General features: G+C 38.9%; 1 protein-coding gene across 6 annotated transcripts in view; it reads right to left on the bottom strand.

The window, feature by feature from the left end:
• Positions 1-442: 442 nt before the first annotated feature.
• Positions 443-22,642, bottom strand: part of shtn3 (shootin 3) — a 33,464-nt gene continuing 11,264 nt past the window's right edge. The window contains exons 2-17 of one of the 6 annotated variants that reach the window (XM_008420476.2): positions 21,238-21,298; positions 11,476-11,570; positions 11,045-11,216; positions 10,542-10,639; positions 10,354-10,435; positions 9,947-10,041; positions 9,392-9,538; positions 8,554-8,707; positions 7,806-7,974; positions 7,553-7,617; positions 7,194-7,297; positions 6,236-6,250; positions 5,932-5,991; positions 5,574-5,736; positions 4,508-4,784; positions 443-3,688 (exon numbers count right to left, since the gene is read on the bottom strand). In XM_008420476.2, coding sequence (XP_008418698.1) covers positions 3,583-3,688; positions 4,508-4,784; positions 5,574-5,736; positions 5,932-5,991; positions 6,236-6,250; positions 7,194-7,297; positions 7,553-7,617; positions 7,806-7,974; positions 8,554-8,707; positions 9,392-9,538; positions 9,947-10,041; positions 10,354-10,435; positions 10,542-10,639; positions 11,045-11,216; positions 11,476-11,570; positions 21,238-21,298 — 1,863 coding nt within the window. In that variant the 3' untranslated portion in view covers positions 443-3,582. Of the gene's footprint in view, positions 3,689-4,507; positions 4,785-5,573; positions 5,740-5,931; positions 5,992-6,235; positions 6,251-7,193; positions 7,298-7,552; positions 7,618-7,805; positions 7,975-8,553; positions 8,708-9,391; positions 9,539-9,946; positions 10,042-10,353; positions 10,436-10,541; positions 10,640-11,044; positions 11,217-11,475; positions 11,571-12,661; positions 12,807-20,065; positions 20,205-21,237; positions 21,299-22,642 lie in introns of those variants that run through there. The other 5 variants (XM_008420475.2, XM_008420480.2, XM_008420479.2 and 2 more) reach the window with 5 other exon arrangements.

Raw genomic sequence — 22,642 nt, 5'->3', positions numbered from 1 at the left:
GAACTACTGATAACATGCTCCAAAACTTTGAGCAAAAATGTTGTATTTATTTGCAGAAAATGAGAAATTGTCAAAATAACAAAAAAAGAAAACAAGTTTATGTTCATTTAGAAACAACAGTAATAATGTTTTAACTCATGAAGAGTTCAGAAATCAATATTTGGTGGAATAACCATGAAGTTTTCAATGGAGTTCATTGCAGTGATCTCTTCATTTTTGCCAGAGCTGTACATGGCGAATTTAAGTTACAATGTGAAAATTGTATTACCTTTAATTTCGCATGTTGAAAAAAGTGTTCAATTAGCTGACTTTTAATCATCTTATTGTTAATTAGCTGCAGTAAAACGTTCTTTCCGATGAATTCACTGTGAATCTACAGTGTCCTCTAGTGACCAAAAGATGGAATTCCCAAAATTGTTTGAAAAAAAAGACAAACAGCTCATTTCTTTAAATTGCATTTTATTTCAAGTGATTCTAAAATGAAAATCCATGAAGTTAAAAAACCTTCAACACTCCATTTATATTTCCAATAGCACACAATACCTACTCAACGCATTCTGGAAATCCCTTTAGGTAGCCACATTTGTATTTAAATGCAGTCATTTAGAGGATGCAAAATGTTACCCAGCTGCAGGTTGTATTTTTCTGCTATGCGGAAGTTTTGTGCAAGGCCTCACTGCGCAGAAAACCCAACTCTGTATATGCAACAGAACCATACAGTTCTGGTCTTCTGTATGAGTAAAATACACCAAACGAACAGAACAAGATGCACTTTAAAATGTGAGTTTGTGAGTTAAGAAAGAACGACAAGGTGTGTGATAGCGTCATACAAAGGTGCCTCACGTAGTTTGCATAAACTTGTTCAGAAAAAGCTGTAAATGTACAGTAGAAAAGAAAAGTCAAGGAATGCACAATAAGCATAACAATATGTGCATTACAGGGCTCAGTGCTGATTTAGAGCAGGAAGACGTCTGATCTCCAGTGGAGGAACTACGACAGCATCTCACGAGTTTTCATGCTACAAACGGATGTTTTTAGAATGTTTCAGTGTAGAGGCAGGTGTCAATGGAGAGGTAGAGAAAAATACAAAAGCACCTCATTCCTCCAAAGCACTTCTACTCCACATTTAACCAGAAAACATGGCTTTCCATTGGTTTTCCTCAACGTCAACTCCCTAGACCTGGTAAAGATCTGTCCTTTGGATCCTGAGAACGTTCCTGTTCAATGTGCTACATCTACTCCTACTGATGTATGTCAATCAAATTCAATTTTATGTCTCCACTTTACAAACTTCTCTCACCTGTCAGGCTGATAGTCGACACGCTGTAGCTGAAACTGAAGCAGCGAAAGTGGAAGAGAGGAACCCTGGTTGTGAAAACATATTCCTGGAACAGGTTCGGATTAACAAAAGAACTTCAGGATCGATACAACAGTCGGGGGTGCACACTTAAAGGGTCACACAACTGAAGGCAGCTTGATTAAAAATGTACATTTACCCAAATATCTCGACTTATGTGTTACAAAGCTTCTGTCAGAAGCTGACGTTTGCTTAAAATAAAACAGAACTCTACAAACCTTTTAGCCAGTACAGGAAAAAAACCCCAAAACAAAACAAAACATTAAGAAATATATATATGCATATATTTTAATCACCAGTAGCACAATTATTGGCACTCCTGTTAATATGTTGTACAATTCCCTTCTGATATTTGCAAAACAAAGAATCTTCTGAAGTTTGTAGCATAAAGAGAGAGTGATCTTTGACCATTCAATGGTCCAGAGACAAGATCTCCAGATTGTCTTGGGTCCTCTCTCAGGTTTCCCTTTCTTTGATCTCCCAGATTCATAGGATTTAGCTCTGGGGGTAGAGATAACCATGGAAAAACGTTTGGTCATTTGTCAGCCAAACCATTTATGTGCTGATTTGGTCATAAACTTTATATTGTGTGGACAGACCCAATGATGCTTTGCAATGTTTGCAGAAAAGTTAGAAGAGAAACAGGCTCGCAAAATCACAGACCTTGTGATTCTCAAGCTTACTTAACAGTGTGAGGTGATTTCCCCCGTGTTCATCCTTGTTCCACACCAACTCCATCTGGTGTGTTTGTGCCGAAAAAATCACTCTGAAAACTTTTTTTAACCAAGACATCACTCACAAACAACTACTTGGCTTGCAGAAAGCACTCAATGATTATTCTTGCTTTTTTTTGCAGTTCTCTAACCCTGACTATCCTTCTTAATTATTGCTCTTAGGGATGGTAAAGGCCAGCTTGGATAGGAGCTTCAGTATTTTATTCTAAGAATTTTCCAACATACGAAGACTTAATGCCATGTTTTTATTGTCTTTTCCATCTTGAAGGGTAGCCAAGGGAAATATTTACATCTCAGGAAACGAAAGTGTATCGATTACTTATGAACTTTTTTAGGAAAACCAGATCATATAAAAAGTAAACTATAAAAACAAAATATTGAGTTATACTCATTTTACATAGTAAATGTGGAATTGCTGATTTCACCAAAAAAGTTTCTTTTATATGCCTGATAATTTTTTCCGCTCCCTGAATAAATTTACTCAAATTATGTAGTAGATTTTAATTTCTTTACTTTTCTGAATGAGATAATGCTCCTGAAATGAAAGCTGAATATATTTTAAGGCTTTTCACATATCTTTGTCAGGGGTGCCAATAGTTGTGAAGGGAAGTATATCTTTATCAGCATCTATATCAGTCAGCCTTTGTAGGAATTTATCTATCTGTATGTTGGATATGGACATAAAGCTGATATTAAGCATCCTAAAAATTTAACTCCAGTAAATTCCTAAACCACAGTAAGAATTAAACACTTTTATTGTATAAAAGTAGCTAAACCTTAAACAAATATGTAGCGGCAGGAAAAGCAAAAATAAAATTATTAATAGGATTAATTGATACTTTAATCCACTGAAATCCAGTACTACAGGTGTCATGTCTACCAGAGCTGCAGAACGTGGCTAAACTGCACCGCGCTGCACACGAGGTGAGAAAAATCTAACAACATGGTGCAATCCTTCTGATCAAAATGAGATAAAATAAAAGCTACAATTGAGATTTTTGCAGATAGTAGAAGATGACTTTGGTTCGTAAGGCTGCAGCTTCCTCTGGATCAAATCAATCAGGTTCAGAAAACCAGATTGTTAGCATCTGCCGAGAATCCTTCACTGACTGCATGAGCAGCTGAACAAGTATTCCTCTGCTTTTTACTCACTCCAGGTAAATCAAGAATTAATCTTTGTTAGTGAGGTTTCTTTCTTGAGCATTTTAACCTGGACTTTGTTATGAATGTCTATTTCAGAACAATTTATGAAAACTCTGGAAGTATCTTGTAGCTAAAACAACTGATTGGACCAGCTGTGGCTTGTTTTTATTACTGCGGTTAGTTGCCTATTTTTTGTATGTGGTTAGTGTAAATATGACAAAAAAAATAAAAATAACAAACAACATTTTCAATGCGCATTTGATACCATAATTGTAAAAAGGCAAATGTGTTTCATCGCTCTGACTTCTCTCTGTTCACATCGCAGAATGAAACCCGTTAGAGTTCATCTCAGCAGTCGGAGTCAGCGCTAACGTTTACGTGCTCGTCATGGTCGCCGTCGCTGGGCTCCTCGTGGTCAACTCCATTCGACTTTATCTGATTTTCCTCATCGGTGCTGTGGAGCAGAGACAGAAGAGACACCATTATTTGATTTAGTGTCCAAAACCACTTTCAAAAGTATTCATATCCCTTGAAATAAAGGTGCAGTCCACCTTACTCTTGCACCCCTAAAACAAAAGCAGTATACCTTTAGAAGTCACTTAATTAGTAAACAGGTCAGAGAAGAGATAACAATGGGAGAACTGCAGCAATCCACAACTCTCCTGAATAAGCTTTAGTTGAGACAACACTCTAGCATCCTTGTGCTTATGGCGAGAAGAAAGCCACTGGTAAAAAGAAAAACACAGCAAGTCCAATTTGCAGTTTTAAACATGGTAGAGGAATTATCATGCTTGTGGGTTCTGCTTTTCTCTAGCAGGGACAGGAAAGCTGCTCAGAAATGAAGGGAGGATGGAACAAGCTAAATGCAAATCTGGAAGGCTGTCAAAGACACAACTGGGAGTCAAAAACATACATCTAAGGCTTAAGTGCGCTTTAATTTTAATCTTAAAGCTTATTATTTCGAATGGTCTAGTCAAATCAAGACCTAAATCAGACTAAGAATTGGTGGAAAGAATTAGAAATTGATGTTCACAGATGCTAATCCTCCAATCTGACTGATCTTAAATGACTGTGTCAAGAATAATAGAAAAAACTACACAGCATAGATGTGCATCGTTGCTAAAGACAAACCCCAACAACAGTTCACTGGTTCCAGTACCGACGCTGGTGGCTGAATAAAACTGATCGGTTAGCATGTGACAACTCAAGGCTTTACATATTAAAAACAAACTGATCATTTGTTCCTCGTATTACAGACGCTGGGATGCTTCACCTGCTGATGCAGCCATTGCTGACCGGAGACTCTGACATTTCCTTTTCAGACAGAGAGCTGCAGGATCTCCTCTCCAGGTCAGAGCGCTTCCTTGGGGCCACCGCGGGCCCTGGCCCGGAGCCCCTTCTGTCTGGACTGACCCGGATGATTCCTGTCGTCTCAGAGGGGGCGCTCTGGCCGCTCGCTCCCTCTGAATCTTTGCCCGAATCGCTGCTGGTGCGTCTGCCATTCAAGCTGTCAAAAGAAGAGACGTGGCTCATCTGGCCCTCACGTTCATCTGGAGGTGGAAAGGAGAAACAAAAACACAGATGTATTTCTGCCCAAAGGACAGAAACTATGGGGTCGTTGCTATTCACTATTGAACAGGAGATGATGGGTATCTAAGGTTACATTCACACAGCAACTTTACCACAGCAGTGTGAACTCCTGAATCTGTGCCACTTCCATTTTTTTTACTAAATCGGTTAAGAATCCGGTCATTTTTAAAGAGTTTGAAGTCTGAGTTGCCATGTCACTTTTTATCCAACTTTGATGTAACATATGTCATAATTCTGCACCAGAAAAAGCCAGATACAATGGTTGAAAATTATAATTACAAAAATTACGAACTTATGAAAGAAGTCTGTGTCGCTGAAGTGCGTCACATCACAATCCCACCACTCATGGCTCTGACTATACATCCAAACACACTTCTCTGAAGAACTTATAGTCAGAGCTCCATAAAAGACCTCCGCCAGTAGTTGTGCTTTCTTTTTATTAGTTTTCTTCATCTTGTTTTGTTATTGCGACAATACTGTCGGCTCACACTTTAAATTGATCCAAAGACTGCGGAAGTAATAATCTACAATATTATTTCTGTAAACAATGCGTTGCAGTGTGACGTCTATGTTCTTTTTCTGTACATGTGAGTCGCTTTGGTGACGTAAAATGCTCACAGAAGCTCGACTGGTGTTGGATTTAGGTAGTAGTGTGAATGACCACATTATTAATTATGACACTGATTAATAATGTCTTGCTGTGTGAATGAAGCATAAGGCTGGGCTTCTGGCTGGATGGATGGGTTCACCTCCTGATCCGGCCTCTCCAGCCTTGTTGCGCCGGCGCCTCAGGATGACCTCCAGCTCGCTGTCCTTCTTCGCCGGTGGAGATGGTCCCGACGGTCCAGATGGTCCTGATGGTCCTGATGGTCCAGACTCTTGGGAGCCTCGGCTGGGACTCCTCTTCACCGTCTCCTTGAGCAGAACGGAAATGTCACAGCATTAACGGACAGCGTATTCACTCGGATGAAAGTACATCTACCATTTATGTCTCTCTAACTCGTTGGTCAAACTAAAGTGAACATAAACTCTACAGAAACTAAAAAAGAAATAAAATATTCAAATCTGAAACCAAATCTTGAACACTTGGTATAATATGTCTTTTACCAGGATGCATTTTAGTTCGTCCATGGCGCTTTCCTGCTGCTTCTCCTCACAGGGTGGAGGCTGCAGGGGAAAAAAACCCCAAAAGTTTGTGATTTCCTACTTTTCACATTATTAGAGTATAATCTTAAGATAACAATGTCTGAGAAAAATACTTTTCGTGTGTTTTAATGATTAAAAAGCTTTGAGATGCCGCAAAATGTTCCACTTTAATGTAATTTAAGCAGAGTTAGGTTGCTGGGTTTAGAGCGACTGCAGGTAGGAATGATCTGACTGTCCTGATTGATGCAAACATCAATATACTCACTTTCACTGCTATTCTCTTTTGCAGCACAAAAAAATGAAAGCAGAAAGGAAAGAGAAGAGACAGAGAACAATCAGAGTCCTAAGAGAATCATTAGACATCCTGGTCTTTATAACAAGATGAGAACCAGGACAGAAGAGGAAAAAAACAGCAATCTGGGTTTCCCTGCTTGAGATTTGAGACTTTATTAGCATAATAAAAGCTCCGACAGCAGGAAAATACAAGCAACACCCGAAAAAAAAAACACACACACAATATGAGACAACAGTGGCATATTGACAGAAGACAAAGAGCCCATTCACACCTGGTGCTAACATTCATCCCCAGCAATCTGATCGTGTCCTGGCAGGGTTGGAGACGCTTCTTATCCCAGACCACCCTGGGAGGAGGTATCTGCTTTAGTTCAGTGATGTAATCCGTTTTGAAGGACCACCCACTGACCCTCCTCAGCCAGCAGCGTTATCTGGGTGTCACAATGCCGTCTACAGACAGCAGCTGGGCAATTTCAAAGCAATAGCTCATGATTTCTTCATAAGATTTTTTTTTTGTCAAACATTTTAGAAACTTGCTCAAATTATCTTCATCTAAAAACAGAACTTGAGATGAATTGTCACAATAGATTGCAGGATGCAGTATGGTTGAGTTTTCTCTGCAGTGTGACTATTTCTGAGCTGATTGTCGGCCTCCTGCTGCGGTAACTGTGCTGTAAAATGCCCTCTGTCAGTTACATTACAGTACAAGCTCTACAGCAGAGCGCCACATGTTTACTGACTTAGTAGCACAATGTGTGCAATGAAAGTGTGGAGAGGAGCTGCATCATGTCATCAGATGATTTTATTTTTACTGGCTTATTGACAATAAAGTTAGTGTCTGGAGGGGCCATCACAGAGTCCTGACCTCAGTTATTTGACCTTAGATCAAATACAAGTCCAGTTTTTTTGAAAATAGATGCTGTTCTCACCTTACTCTCCTGACTTTTGACGGGTCGCAGGACGACCCCATGTTTGATTCGCTCCATCATCTCATTCACCGCCTTCACCTTGACATCGTCCACGCCTTCAGCAGCTGCCGACACCGAGAGAGAAGATTATGACTTATTTATATGACAACCAGACAGGAGTAATTGGGAAACACAGACGGAAAACCCAAATGTGCAAATTGAAAACCCATAGGGACGATTACATGTCACTACAGAAACAGTAACAATTCCAAAATAAAAGCTGATTAAATAAGTGATCTGTCACTAGACTGGATCATGAAGCAAAGGAATAAGGTGCTGGCTGACTGGCTGGTGAATGGAAACTATAAATCAATTCTCACCTGGAGTTGGCTCCACTTTTGCTTTGGAGCCTTTGGATGACTTCCTCATGATGGCAATCAGAGAACTAAGAAACAGAAAATCTCATTAGATTTTCTGTTCACTTGTTATCTGACCTGCTTGTGAATATTTTCTGTCAGTTTTTTTATGTTTAAAGTTTAAACGCAGAAAATAAGATGTGCTGCTGCATCGCAACCCCCCCCACACACACACTGTGATACTTCTAAGTATCTGCTGTTTGTTGAGAAGTCTCACCTGAGGGGGTTGCATCTGGAGGGGGGTGGAGGTGGCGGAGGAGGTGGCGGGGGAGGAGGGGGTGGAGGCGGCTGTGGAGGAGGTGCGGGAGGCGGCGCCACCCCAGGTTCTGGGGGAGGGAGGCTGGTGCTGTCTGTAGTCTTTTTCTGGGCCTCCTGGAGCTCATGGACTGTGAGGAGACGGCAGATCAAACCACAACCTCAGTCACTATCACTGTCAGACGGCTAATAAATACCACAGATACGGCAAGGAGATGGTTAGAGATAATTTCTGCAGAATATTAATGAACACATTAACACTGGAAGCCATGCAACCCATTAAAAGAAGGTTGTACTTTTGAATTCTTATGTAATATTTAATATTAGCTAAAGTCAGCTGGTGGTTTAGGTCCTGTGTGACCTCAGCAACATTGAACTGCTTCTCATGCAGCTCAGGGGTCAAAAATGTGTGTCAGCATCAGTGAAATCAACAACTGTTACATAAATGCACAACTGCATCACTTTATTTTGCCTTCTATCAACAGATTCATGACCTTACATCTGATAATCTTATAATTTCAAATTACAGCTTTAACTTTCATGTAAATTCTTATTATTTTCCTTTTTAGAAAAACAATTTTGGATGGATGGAATTTTTGAGTTATTTTCAGGAAACAGTATTTTCTGTTGCTATGCAGATTTTAATTACAGCACTATTCTGTCTGCTCTTTTTTTAGCCCACAAACGATATTATCTCCACTTCCACCCACCTCTTTTCTCCAGGTCCTCGTTCTTCTTCTCTATCTGCTCCAGACGTCCCTCCACCTCCTTCTTCTCCACCTCCAGCAGCTCCAGCTGCCTCTGTAGGTCTTGCAGCTGTTTCTTCACACAGCTTTCCTGAAGCTGGGCCTCCAGACTCTGCACCTACACAAATAGAAAAGTCAGACAGATGTAGAGCCGGGTTAAAGAGGTCTGCTATTAGCCCTTAGGCTTTCAGCATCATGCAACACTGATTATTTAGATTGGTGCTAGTCCTAAAGCTAAGGCTGATTTCATTGCATAGATCAAACAAACTGTATGGAGCAATCTATTTTCTTTTCATCTAGTGTTTAGTGAGTCAATCAAATTCTCAACAGAATTTGAAGCACAAATAAAAGGTCAAATGGATTCAGGTGCATTTCCACAACTTAAAATGTCATTTAAATTTTTATTTACTTCAGTAACTTAACTCAGAGTGTTTTACAATATTTGACCTCAATACTCAGTGCTGCTTTACATGAATTATTATACCTATATGCAGCGTGGCATCAGCCTGTGGTTCTGCTGGCGTTGTTCAAGTAACGACCTTGCATTGTATGACCTGTTGCACGTAGTGTTTCTGATTTAAGAAAAAGGCTTATTACTGCTCTTCTACAACTCCCTTTTGCTGCAGGAAAATTTTACACACTTTTGTCATTTTCATTTGAAATGTGAATATCTGCCTGATTCATTGAGAGCTTTAGGTTTGCACTCGTTGCAGCGGCAAACACGTCATAAAGATCGACAAATCCTACCCTCTCCTGACATTAAGAGTAAGGCAGCAGGAAATAAAGAGGCTTCTGGATTTACCTTCTGCTGATGCTGCAGACGCTCCTCCTCCAGGGTTTTAGTGATAGCAGCGACGTCTTCCAGAGCTTTCAGCAGCTGAATGCTGGGTTCAGCACTCTGCAGCAGCAGCATGCTCTGCCTATTGGCCTCCTTCTGCTTAACAAGCATCTGAAACCCCCCCCCCCCAAAAAAAAAAAACAGGAGGCAGCAGAGACAGAGAAAAAAGGCAATTACTAGAAAGAAAAGAGGAAACGTGCATTAGCCCTTTTGCCATCATTTTCATTTATCAACTATGTTCAAAGTTTGTATGAAACACCAGATATAGGGCCTTTCTCAGGTTATTATCACACATCAAATTCCAACATGGCAATTCGGATCACAGCTGCAACATTTGGCAACTCATCACTCAGATTATACAAGCAATTATTAGGTTGGTCTCAAAAATTATGAATTACAGTAGACTGAGGGAATAGCTGCAGCTACTGCGTTTCCACCACTTCTGCTAAATGTCTAAGAACAGTTTGAATATTATTTCCTACAGTTTTAATCCAGTGTTTCTGTAACCCCCTTCTTTACCTCGTGTGCATATGTCTCAGCTTTGACTCTGAGGTCCTGCTCCAAATCAAGCTGCTCCTTCATTCCTTCATACTCCTGAGCTGCCATCATAGAGACTGTAGAAACACACAGAGTATATGAGGTTAAACCACAAACATAGCATTAATGTCAAATTTAACATGCTACTAACTTACTAACTGCTCATACTGTCTTCACTCTTCATCATGAATGTTCTCAAAATATGGGAAATAGTTTTTTTTTTTAGTTGAAGTTTTGTGTCGTAAATTTGTGATCTGTCTCAAGACATAAGAGCTGAAAAGTGTATAGTTGCCTAAAACTAGTCTGCTCATGGTGTATTTAGGTTATTTATGATCTATTATCTAATTAAGTTGCTTGTAAACTCATAAGTTCCTTCGACTGTGACTTACCTCTGTTAAATCTCTTGATTGTTTTGCTTTGTTGCTCAACTGTTTCACGAAGCTGTTTCATCTCCTCTTGACTTTTCTCAGACTGGTGAGAGAAAACGAAAACGCCATGAACTCAGCATCACTTAAAGAAGAAGTGAGGAGTCAAAACATTTCATAAGAGGAGGGCGTGTGTATAGATCTGTTCTCACCTGTGTGGTCAACTCTTCGATCTGTCTCTGCTGTTCGTGAATCTGACAGACAAAACCTTTCTTCTCCTCCAGTAAACCGTTTACCGTCTCTCTCAACTCTGCAGGAACAACGTTTTGCAGTTTTCAAAATGTGTTATTTATTTATTAAACGAAATTACCCCCCTAAACTGGTAATGAGTGACAGTGAGTTTTTATGTCACTGTGGAGATATTTTGATCCAGTATCTTTGCAGGATTGTTTTACTTTATGACTTTCTGGATGAGTGAATGATGTGCTCTTGGAGTGATTACTTTTTCAAATAGACCCAAGTTCATTTAGATAGGCTTTTCCTCATAATAAATAAAATCGTCACTTCATAAGGTGAATTAAACTAAAGGCAAACAGAAAGATAAAGGAGTCTGGAGAATGTGATATTATGAAAATGAACATATCAAGGACGCGAGGCTTTGGTGAGACACACAATGTCAGGCCATTTTGGCTAAAAATATGCAGTTTGGTGTTACCTTTAACCTGTTGCTGGCACTGAGAGAAGGTGTCAGGACTGTTTCCCACTGAATCTGCAGAGTCTCCGTCAGCTTCGAGCGCAATGCAGTCAGAGATGCTTGGCAGCAGTTCATCCAAACAAGGCCGAGACGAAAGGCTCAGGTACTTCAATTTTCTGTTCTCACAATTTAGCTGCAAATCAAGGATAACAGGGATTAACAGTAAGAGGCCTGTTCTGCAACTAAATTCAGGAGCATTCTGGTTCAACCATTTACTTTTTACGTCACTTTAATAAATCCAGTCGCTTTCACATTAACACAAAGATGATATAATGAGAACGTCTCTGCAGAGTCATCCTGACTCATCTGTTTGCCCCCATTCTCTGGCCTGCGCCAACTGACAATGCTGATTATCTTGCATTGATTACTGAGTGTTAAGGTGTGAGACAAACCTTAGTGGCCAGGGCCTCTGCATTCTCTCGACAAGACTTCTCAATCTCGAGCTGAGTCTGCAGAACGCCCACCTCCTCAATCACCATCTGAGAAACTAGTGAGAAACACACAGAGACAGACACTCTCTAATGTAGGTGTCCACTGCCGCAGCACAAAGCATCCCACAATATCATACAAAGAATTATTGGGAGGTTTGGTGCTTTTACATAAATTTCAGTCTAGTTCTGACAATTTTCACAGGATGTTTATGATTTGTTAAGCCTCCTTGGTCTGACCCATGTTTGTTCCGGCATAAAGAAGCCTAATGTCGAAACATAACAGAAAACTTAATGAACTTGTTTTGAATTGGATGTTTGAAACTTTGTTACCTGCAAACTGACATGAAAGATTTGTTCCCAACTCTTTAGTTTAGCTAAAAGTTGAGTTTCATTGTGAAAAACATGATCCCCAGAATTCCCATTCTGATCTGTAGAAGACTTAAAAGGCTATTGATTTCACAGATCTGTATTCATATGCCTTTCTTAGGCTTCAAACAGGTTTTAACATCAGCTCATCAAAGATCCATGAGGATAAATTTCCTCAATAGAGTCCTGAAGAAAACTTTCTACTGAAACCTCTTTAGACTGTCACAATATGACAGTCACACATTGCCATGTTGTCTGTTGCTACTTCTGTTCTCATACTCATGAACGAATCAACTTTTTAAGTTTCCCAAAGCCGTTACAGATTAAGAAAGTCAGGCAAGATGTACAGACACTTTATGATTTCAAGAAATGCATATATACATATAAAAAACAGCAAAGGTTATCAAGCATCAGAACAATTTCTGGAAAACGATTAATGAAAACCTCATTGCAAATACAGCAGCAAGAAGCAAGTAGGTCCAATGAGTAGTGAGTTTGAAAAGAAGTAATTATTGCACACAGTTCTGTAGGCTACATTTAAGAAGCAGAAAATTGATCTAAAACAAAAAGTAAGGATCCTTCTGGACAGATTGGTTATCAACTTGGTGCTGAAAACCAGTTCATCTTCAGAGATTTGCTACTCCTCAGTTATTTTAGAATGACCTAAATATGGAGGAAATCCAGGTTAAAACTACAGCAGTCACTGAATAACTATTCCAGTTAGTAAAGAGGCTGTTTTAATCTAAATCTTTCTAAAATCCTGAGCTTTGGATCAACGTACCTTTATCTTCCTTTATGACCACGGCATTGGGATCCATCACTAACTGGTAACTCTTCAAACAGAAAGCATGTGGATTTCTCTTTTCATAGCTCTCCAGTGGGTTTGAGAAAGTTCTTCACTCCTGACTGACTGATGGGGAGTTTCTGTATTAGAAACCTTTGTTGGTCGGTACACTTTCAGAGTTGCTGAAATCCTGTGACCCACCCACCAATCTGTGGATCATCTAGATCTTTGTCATCCATGACTTGTTATCTGCCTCCCCAAAATGTTTCAGTCACGTGATTCATGGTGACAATGGTTGTGAAAGCACCCAAAGAGCAAAAGTGTTTGATAAGATAAAAGGAAAGGCCGTCACTTCTGACAAATTGTAGCTTTTCCACTTCACAACCAGTATGCCTTTAGCTTTATGTGGAGTCAAACAGGCAGAGGCTGAAGATCAAATGTGTTTATAATGTGTTTATAATCCAATTATAAATCTTAATGTAATCAAGATACATTTCTGAATTAGTCTTTTAGTCGTGAAAATCCTTTAGTCGAGATTTAAGTGCTGTATGAATCAACTAGAAGCAGGAAATGGGAGTAGCAAAAGAGAAGGACAAGACTTTGAGGAAATGAAACCAGTTTCATTTGATGGGATGAAAATCTTTTAAAGGGATCAGCTGCAGGAAAACACACTGACTGAATGAAAAACAAAAGATTATTCAGCTGTGAAAAGAAGAAACATCAAGTGGTATTACAGGTTAAAGACAGTCTTGATTTAAAATTTTGAGGATGTTTCTACTGTAAAATTCATCTGAGTTATGAAGTTTGACATAGGACTGGATTTCCTTAAACCCCGTTACTTCATATGCCAGAAATTTTCCAAGCTTATTCCCATTGCTTTTTTGGAAATAATAAGTCACAGCACAATTTCCCCAAAACTCCAGATCAGTTCACCATATCACACCAACATTTCTTTATGGTCTGCCCCTCTATACTTTATGGTTAAGTCTGGACCTAACCATAGCTTAGCTGTTGGTTTTTCTTGCTAGTTAGGTATAGTCATGAACTGTAATCATTAATAATAATAAAATACTCAAATTTCACAAATATGTTCACAGTTACCTATGATTTGATTGAAAGTGTTTCTTTTTCCTGTTGGTTTGTGTCTACTTCTGCAACGTATTGCATTGTATTCCCCCGATCCGACCAAAAGAACTGTGAGCAACCCCCCACTGGAAGGTATCATGTACGGGTTTGCAAAACAACATTTTCTTGTAGAGCAGAGTATAGAAAATAACTTAAAAATTGTATAAATGAACGTGACAAATGGATCTTGTATGTATTGGTTAAAGTCAGCTGCAAAATGGCCATATGTGCCAAACTCTTTGTTGTGATTTTGTATGTGTTTGTAATAAACTAAAAACTGTGAAGATAAGAAAACAAACAGGGTGAGATAAGTTTTAAGTGTACTTTAAGAGAAGGGATCAGCTGTTAAAATGTACATAAATTGACTTTATGGAGATAAAATAGATACAATTGGAAAACAAAATGAAGAACAAATGAATCTGATGTGATGACATACCATGTCGTATCTGGGTTGTAACATTTATCTGACAGGAATTGCATAGTTTCTCCAAGTTTAGTCTTCTAATAATTGACACAATGACTCATTCCCACTTTCTTACTCTGTAAGATCTGAAGGCTAGTCACCATTAGTATAGAAAAACTGACCTGTGTTTTTAACCTTTAAACTGAATTTCAACATTCACCATGATTAAGCCGTGAGTAACACTTGTGATCATCGGCTCTGAGTGTCACTGACATCAGCCCAGCCAGTAATGACCGGCTGCTGGTCCTCCGTCTTCCTCACTGGTTGTTAGCAGGCTGTAAGTGAAGCCCTCCTGCCTACTGAACGCACCGTCAGGTTTCAAACAGACAACAAAATGATCTTCCGGCTGAAATACTATGATCAGTCCACCCTCAAAGAGTCTGTTATTATACACTGTCATGTTATTGTAGAAACTGGGCTTTTATGTACAGATTAGTATCACAGTTCCTCTGTGCACAGATATGTAACTGAGAAAAACATGGTATCAAAACTAATCCATAAATTAAGAATTGTTTTCTAAATAGTAACTGGTTTCTGACTATTTTTTTTATCAGGGCAGAAATTAAAGGGTAGTGTTGGAGGGGCGGGCTTCTTCTTTATGGGCTGTTCGGTGAAAAGTTTGGCATTTTACAGAGAATGCTGGCTTCTTTAAACAATGAGCGTTGGCGACCACTTCTGATTAGATTTGAGAGTCCGCTTCTTTTGTTCAGGGAGGATGGTACCGCAAAAAGGTTGTATGTTTCCTTTGGGTCGGGGATAAATCTCTGCCTCAGACAAAGGAGATGAAGTATTTTGGTGTCTTGTTCCTGTGTGACGTCAGGATAGTGCTGGAGGTGGATATATTTAACACTTTTCAGTAATGAGGGTGTTGCTCTTGTCTGTTGTGGTGAAGCAGTAGATTTACTCATCCATCTAAATTTCAGGGTTTACCTATGACTATGAGATATGAATAACGACTGAGAGAACAAGATCTGACTTCTTTTGCTTCGCCACATCAAGTCATTTGTGATTATTCAGGTATCTGATCAATAATTCAACTGAATGTCTCAATTTGGAGGTTTTTAGGAATCTCAGTGGGTGAATAAAGACAAGATCAGTGTTTGTCTTTATTCACCCAAGAAAAATGTGATGCTTTTGACCAAAGGTTTAAATATAGCCTGAGCATTTACAGCACAGCAGATGTCATTTTGTGGACTTCTTTTAACCTTTAACTTTTCAACCACAAACTCACTTTGTTTACATGAAAGGTGATGTTGCCTTTTCAGTGCTTGACGGTATAAAACGCAAAACGCCTTGAAAAAATGTCAGAGATGTTTCTATTCTCAAATAAAGTCCCTCTGTAATGCGCTTGGAAAAATCCAGAGCTAGAGCTGACAAAGAGCAACATCAGTCTGTCATATTTAAAAACCCAGGATTTATTTCGTTTCAGAGAATACAGACGCAGCAGCAGCAGCAGCAGCAGCATCAGGACATGTCAGTTATGGGATTTCATTGCTTGGACATCCTGGTTTGCTCTCATGCTGAGCAATAATTAAAAAAGCCAATGGGACTAAAGCCACAATAAACCTGGATCTGTGTCAGTGAAGGCCCGAGGCCCGAGCCCATTATGCTTCCCTCTGACTGGATCGCACATGCTACTCAGGTGAACATGACTTAATGCTCTTCCACCAGATGATGTAGCCTGGGGGCAAAATGAACATACAGGAGAGGGACCGCTGGTTTTAATGTGATTGCAAGCAGTGAGATGATTTTATGGAGCAGGCTCTCTGTAGGATGCCACTCTGCAGCTGCAGACGCACAGCAGCGGCGGCAGGCTTTATATTGATCCCATACCCAAAGCACAGACAGATGCTTTCATTTCAAGCTGCACAGAAATTAGGTAGGGATCAAATCAGCCCCTTTTATTTTAAAACACTGGTTGCTCGGATCTTAGGAGATGGATTAAAGTTTAACTTTTCTATTTGTATAATTCACTGAACAAGTAAAATAATCAGAACAATTAGAACCGAGCCTCCCCTCCCCCAACCAACAAAAAACAAAACAAAACAAAAACAACAAGGAAAGAGATAATAAGCCACACACATTAAGTTTTAATAATATTAAAGGGAATGTCTGAGCCAGAGTTCTTCTAAGGACAGTGAGGAAGGGAATGAGATCAGGCAAGGCTATTGGGTCAGTCTTTAATGCCTCATTCAAAGTTTAATGCTTCAGGGTGGGTCTAGCTGGGGCTGAACTTATTTAAACCTTCGGCATATTTGTTCATATTCGTTCAGACGCACTGTAATTCCACTCTGCTGTAGGCGTGTGGGTTGAACACGTCACAGAAAGGCACAGATGAAGAGAAGATCTTCTACTTAGGACAACAGTCAATTTCCACAAAACGTACAGTAGGCTGTAAGAAGAGACGTGTAGTAACTAGTTACATTTACATGTTAAACATGTTTAACATGTAAACATTGTCTGCTGTAAGTATGCACAAGAATTTCATTTTTTTTTTCATTGAAAAAATGTTTAAAAACATGTTTCTCCTGCTTGAATCAGTTTTTGGTCATTATGTTATTTATTTGTATTAGTTTAGCCTTTAAAGTACCTGAATTTTCCTCATAACTTCATATTTTTGTCAGTCTGATTACATCATTTTTAAATATTACATCAGCAGTTATAACTCACTAAGGTATGCTTTTATTCATTTTTGCTATTAACTTATTCTTATTTCTTACATTTTAGTTTTAATTGAGAAAATATTTTGAAGTAGTGCTACTCTTATATGAGTGCAATTTTTGTTCTCACCTCTGCTTAATAGGAAACAATATGAAGGTTAAAACAACAATTAAATTAACTTTTCACATTTCTTTTTAGAATAAAAAACAATTTATTTGTTTGTAATGATACGCAAGCTCCTACAAGTGTGGAGAAATTTTTATTGCTTTGTTCATCGTCCGCAGCAGCTCTTCAGCTCAGAGTATTTCATGTTTTGATCCATATTAGGCCAAAGCATATTGTGCGAGGATAGTAGTTTAGATTGTATACACATTTTTTATATATTTTTTCTGACTCCTGTTTTTACTTCTACGCCTGTCTACATTATGTTATACACAAAAGACAGACACAAAAGAGCAACATTCAAATCTGACCTTTACAGGAGAGCCGCAAGAAAATAAAAAGCATTGTTGAAAGAGTCACAAAATGACCTGTTTAAGTTTGGCCATAAGCCTCAGTCAAAACTAAAATAAATAATTCAGAGGGGTATTTGATCAAGCCTAAACTAAAATGCATTTTAAGCATAACGTGAAAATTTAAGTACATATTGATTCAAAAGCTTATCTTAAGAAGTCAGCCCAGAAAAACAAACAAAAATTTCTCCTCAACTTAAAACTACACCATTTCATTTTCACTTAACACAGGAAAATATTATTATTAAGGCTGACCTTACCTCCACCCGCGACTTGCACTGTTATAGGATTAAGAAAGGGTCAGCTAACGTCTCTGTTGACCCCGCACATCCTAGACACTATTTAAACTTTTACCTTTACAGCGTGTTTGCTAGAAACAGCCACCACAGAGACATGTTTCTTCCCCCAGGATGTCTCTCTAATGAACACAATGAGCACATTACCGCATGAGTAGACGGCTACTCTGCTGTGAAACTAGATAATAAAGCTGCGCTACCACAAACTACCTGTCATTTTTCCTTTTCTGTATAAAACTGTTTGTACATACGCAAATATGTTATTCCTTTCATTCTTTTATTTTATTTCCCATGAAGTTTATCTTTTTAGACTTTTGTTTGCACACTAATGTAAAACTGGAGTCAATTTCTTTGTTTATCCACCCAAATTTGGCTAATAAAGCTGATTCTGATATTAAGCTTCATTAAGAAATATTTTAAAGTTCGATGAACAAAAGAGATGGTTTCCCTTTACATCCAATTTACAAACTTGGATATTCTAAACAACGTCTATATAAAAAATGCTTAATTTTTTTTAAAAAAGTGAGTTAGTGGGACTTTTGGAGTGCATGTACGTGGAAAGATCCAAGGTGAACCATGTTTGAGGCAGAATCATGCTGTGGGATGCTTTTCGCCAGCAGAGACAGAGAAGCCGGTCACTGCTGACAAGAAGCTTCCTGTCCAGCATGACATGCTTTTTTAGTTTATTACCTACATCATCAGTGTTAAACTCATCCAGTCTCACATTTAAGTTTTAAACAAGCTGACTGGTGGCCAGTTCTTATTAAAACTATTTAAAAAGGCCATCAGAGTTAAAGTGTCAGGTAGAGAGGTCGGGGAGGAGTGACAACACCCTCCCAAGCTAACACTAATCCTTCCACATATCCTGCTGCTCAATAATTCATGTCAGAAGGTTTCAATAATTCATGAGAATAACATGACAAGAGCAAGCGCTGTTCCCTCTGGGGGCAGGGCAGTGAATGAATAAATGAGTGAATGAATGAGAGACTGAGCGCACAGAGTGACGAGACTCGCAATGAAGAGGGGGATCAGCATTTCTGCTGACTACACTGAGAATACTAGACCCAGTTCTGCAGCTGCTGACGAAGTTTTGACATTGAGGAATGAGAATGTCAGTCACACCTCAAGACTTTTTTCTCTCCTCTCCAGGTTTTCACAGTCACATGCATTCAGTCAAAAAGAGTAATAAGTGTGTTTGTATCCTTAGTGTGTTGCATCCTTAGTGTGTTTGTAACTCCACACCATCCCCAGTGAACAAAGCTACTCTGGTCCGTCTACATGTACTGTAGTGCTCAATAATCATTTTACTCTCACAGCAAGAAGTTAAGAAACTAAATTTCACAGAACCTTTTCATCAAATTCTTTCCTGAAGAATAGTGTCATCTGGTCATATTTGCATACACTGCTTATATTTCTTTTGAATTCATACATTTATTTGTTATCCTACAAATTAAGGCTTCCAAAAAGATATAAGACAGTACTAGACAATCAGGAAAATTCATGTAACATGCACCTGAAAAGTTTCTGTTCAACCAAAGTATCTTGCTATTTGGTTAGCTGCAGCAATTATCTCAACCTTAAAGGAGATTTTTCTTGTTGATCTACAAAAAACATTTATTATTCAGTTAATTTCTTATTTAAAATCATTTAACTGTGAAAATGTATGCATTAGAGTTATTAAGCAAAGGTATCTCTAAAGCACTTCTACGGTGGTGGAACATAACTTTGACAGTGTTTATTTTTGTTTTAAATTTGCTTTAATTAAGAAATATAAATCCACTAAAGTGAGATCTAATAGACAGACAATACATTTTTATGCACCATGCTTCTCTCAGTCTGATTATCGAGCAGCTTCTCCAAATTGCATTAAAGTCATTATAGAACAAAAATGCTCTTATGATAGAAGGAAAATATGGCAGGTTTAGTGGGTAACCCAATCGTCTGATCAGTTTAAGAGGAGATGTTTCATGGAAGCAGATGAAACCAAACACTGAGCTTCACCTCCAGATGGAGACCGCTGGGTTCTCCGGTTACCTTTTCAAAGGTAACGTCTCACTCAGCCGCAGCCGGGTGAATGGACTCACCCGAACAACTGACCTCTATCATTTTAATATGAGAGAATTGAGCCATGAAAATGCAAATGAGCAGAAATTTAAAGATTTCTCTTTGCATTTTTGTAGCCAATTTTAAAAACCTGAATTTTGGTCTCTATAATTTAATATTCTGTTCATATCTTTATCACCGGCTATCAGCTTGTTTTATCTTCTGCAATGAATGCAGCCCAATTAATACCCAATTAATTTCTTAGTTTGCTAAGAGGAGATAATATCAAAATCTCTCTTACCTCTGTAAATAGTCATATCTGATGGAGTGCAGCACCGTGTTTCAGCTCTTGACTGTCTGGATTTAAAGGTTAAACTCCTGCGAACTTAAATGCGCCGCGAACTTAAATGCGCCGCTGCTGTTGGCTAAGTTACCTCTCAGTTACCATAGAAACGGAGAAGTCCTGCCCTTTCTTCCCCCCTTAAACACACCCATTAAGAGAACAAGGTGTCAGTGATGTCATGCCAACAGAGGCGGAAATGTGTGAAGGGTACGGTAGAGAGGAGAAAGAAGAGCAGGATGGTGTATCTGCAGGGTTTTTTTTTTTTTTTAAATGGATGCATTAAAAGGTTAGGAGCCTTCAACATTTAAAAGAAATGTAGGAGTTTAGATTATCTTTAGTATCTGAAAAGTGAGGTTCCAGCAGTTCCAAGTTATTTCCCCGTAGGTTGAGAGTTGCTTTCCAAGAATGTGCTCGCTATGTTTCTGGAAATTGAAAGTTATTTTCCCTGAACCTACATGTTACTGTACCGGAACATCCAGGATGATTTCTGGACCTGCTATGGTATATTCACTGACCTTTCAGTGTACAATTTAGAAAAGCTTTCAGATTTTACAGCTTTCCTGAAACTTACATCTATGAGATGTCAGAACTTAATAGGGAATTTTCTGGGTTCTTTATAGAACCTCGAGTTGTTTTTTAAAAGAACTACCAGTTTTATATCCTAGAAATTACATGTTATACTCCTGGAATATAAAGGGTATTCTTTGGTGATTATCTCCAGTGGCATCATGCAAAAACATTCACATTCACAAAAAGACAAAACATAATCCGCAGTAGTTCCACATTTTAGCTCTAATTATAAGTCTGTATCAACACATCCAAAAAGCAATTAAATCCAGAACCCTTGTGATGAATCCAGCTTGTTTCTTCTCCCCACAGGCAACCTTTGACTTCACAGAGAAATATTTAAGCGTCACAGAATGTGGTAAAATAAATCAAATCTACCAGTATCTAATATGTGATGCTGAAAGATTTCTCTCTAATAAAAGACAGAGAGAGAAAAAATTCTAATAAGTTGAAATGAGCCAACTCTTCTTTTCATGAACTACTTATTTCAAATCGCAGCTTGCTTTGGTTGCGTCTCTGTAATGATGGAGCTGCCGTAGGAGGTGGAAGGAAGTAGGACTCACCTCGTTTGATATGTTTGAGCTGCCTCTGCGCCTCATCCCTCTCCTCAGTCAGTCTGTTGCTCTGCGGGAGCAGACAGCAGGTCAGACCGTTAGATTGTGTTTCACAAAAGCACAGAGCACACAGGTCACCACTACTGCCAGATACAGTTACACAGACACACTAAGCAATTTAAGCTCTTCACGCATAATGGTCATCAAGAAAAAAAACTCAAAATGCAATACTGTGAATATTTTTTAGCAATCGCCGAGTTATCAAACTATAATTCAGCTCAACAACAGCACAAATTTTTTTTCTGAAAAAACTGAGAAGAAGAATCAGGGGGAAAAAAATATACAGCAGATTTCAACAGATAGTTTGAAAGGGTGCTTTGGGAATTCATTTTTCATCTCTAAAAATAAATACCTGAAGCACAACTAAGGTTGCAGATCAATGAGGACTTCTTGTAATGCCTTTCAAAAGAAAACAAAAACAAAGAGGGGATGTTTGACCATAATGTACAGCACTATGTTTGGAGGAAACGCAGCATATCAGCACAAACACCCCCTATCAAATGTAAAGCCTGACGGCAGAAAACCCGCGATTTGGGCTTTTTACAGCTACAGAACTCGAGCCCCTCACAAGCATTGAGTCAAACATAAAGCAGTTTAATTGTGAAAAATGTGTCACACAGATTCTAATCTTCCAAAGCGTGGACATCTAAGCAAACATCAGATTTGAAACTCTCACAAAAAAGAGATGCATTTTAACTTGTTCAGGATAACTAGCATGATTAATGTTGAGGCTAATGACAAAACGGTCAGCAGGAGACTCAACAAGTATCGGTCGATTAGAAGGGTTGTAGTAGAAACTGTGCTTAGGTCTTAAAAGAGATAAGTAGAAGCGAATGTCAGCAAACTTCAATGATCTGAAGCAGCATTGTAAACAATAGTTCCTTCCACAACAAGGTGAGAAACGGTCCTATAAACTCATTCCATATCAACTGTAATGCACGGCAGTGGCAGGCTAATGATAGGGGCTTGAATTGCTGCCTTCCAGTAACTGAATCTATCATAAACCCCTCTGTGCTAATACATCTAAAAAAATTTTATATTGCATCAAAGTGTAACTGTGCTACATTTGTGCAACTTCACTCAAGTGTGCGCAGATTGTGTTAAAGTGAGACTTGTTTTTGTACACAAGCTTAATTGTTCTGATGTTGTTCTCTATCTGCTGAGCCTGCAGTGCCACGTGGAGGTCAAGTAATTATACAGTAAACAGTACATTGGTTAACTGCAAAGTATTTCTAGTGATACTGAACAAGCAGCAAGAAAGCAACAGATAATTAAAGCTCCGCGGAGCCTCAAGCGGCCCTCGCAGCCAAGCGCCGCTCAGGCCTATAGCCACTGCGGGGGATCCAGCACCGCC

Source organism: Poecilia reticulata, linkage group LG10 (assembly GCF_000633615.1).
Source record: "Poecilia reticulata strain Guanapo linkage group LG10, Guppy_female_1.0+MT, whole genome shotgun sequence".
Classification (NCBI taxonomy): Eukaryota; Metazoa; Chordata; class Actinopteri; order Cyprinodontiformes; family Poeciliidae; genus Poecilia; species Poecilia reticulata.
Note: the sequence above shows the minus strand (reverse complement) of the source record. Positions and strands in the feature narration are given on the sequence as shown.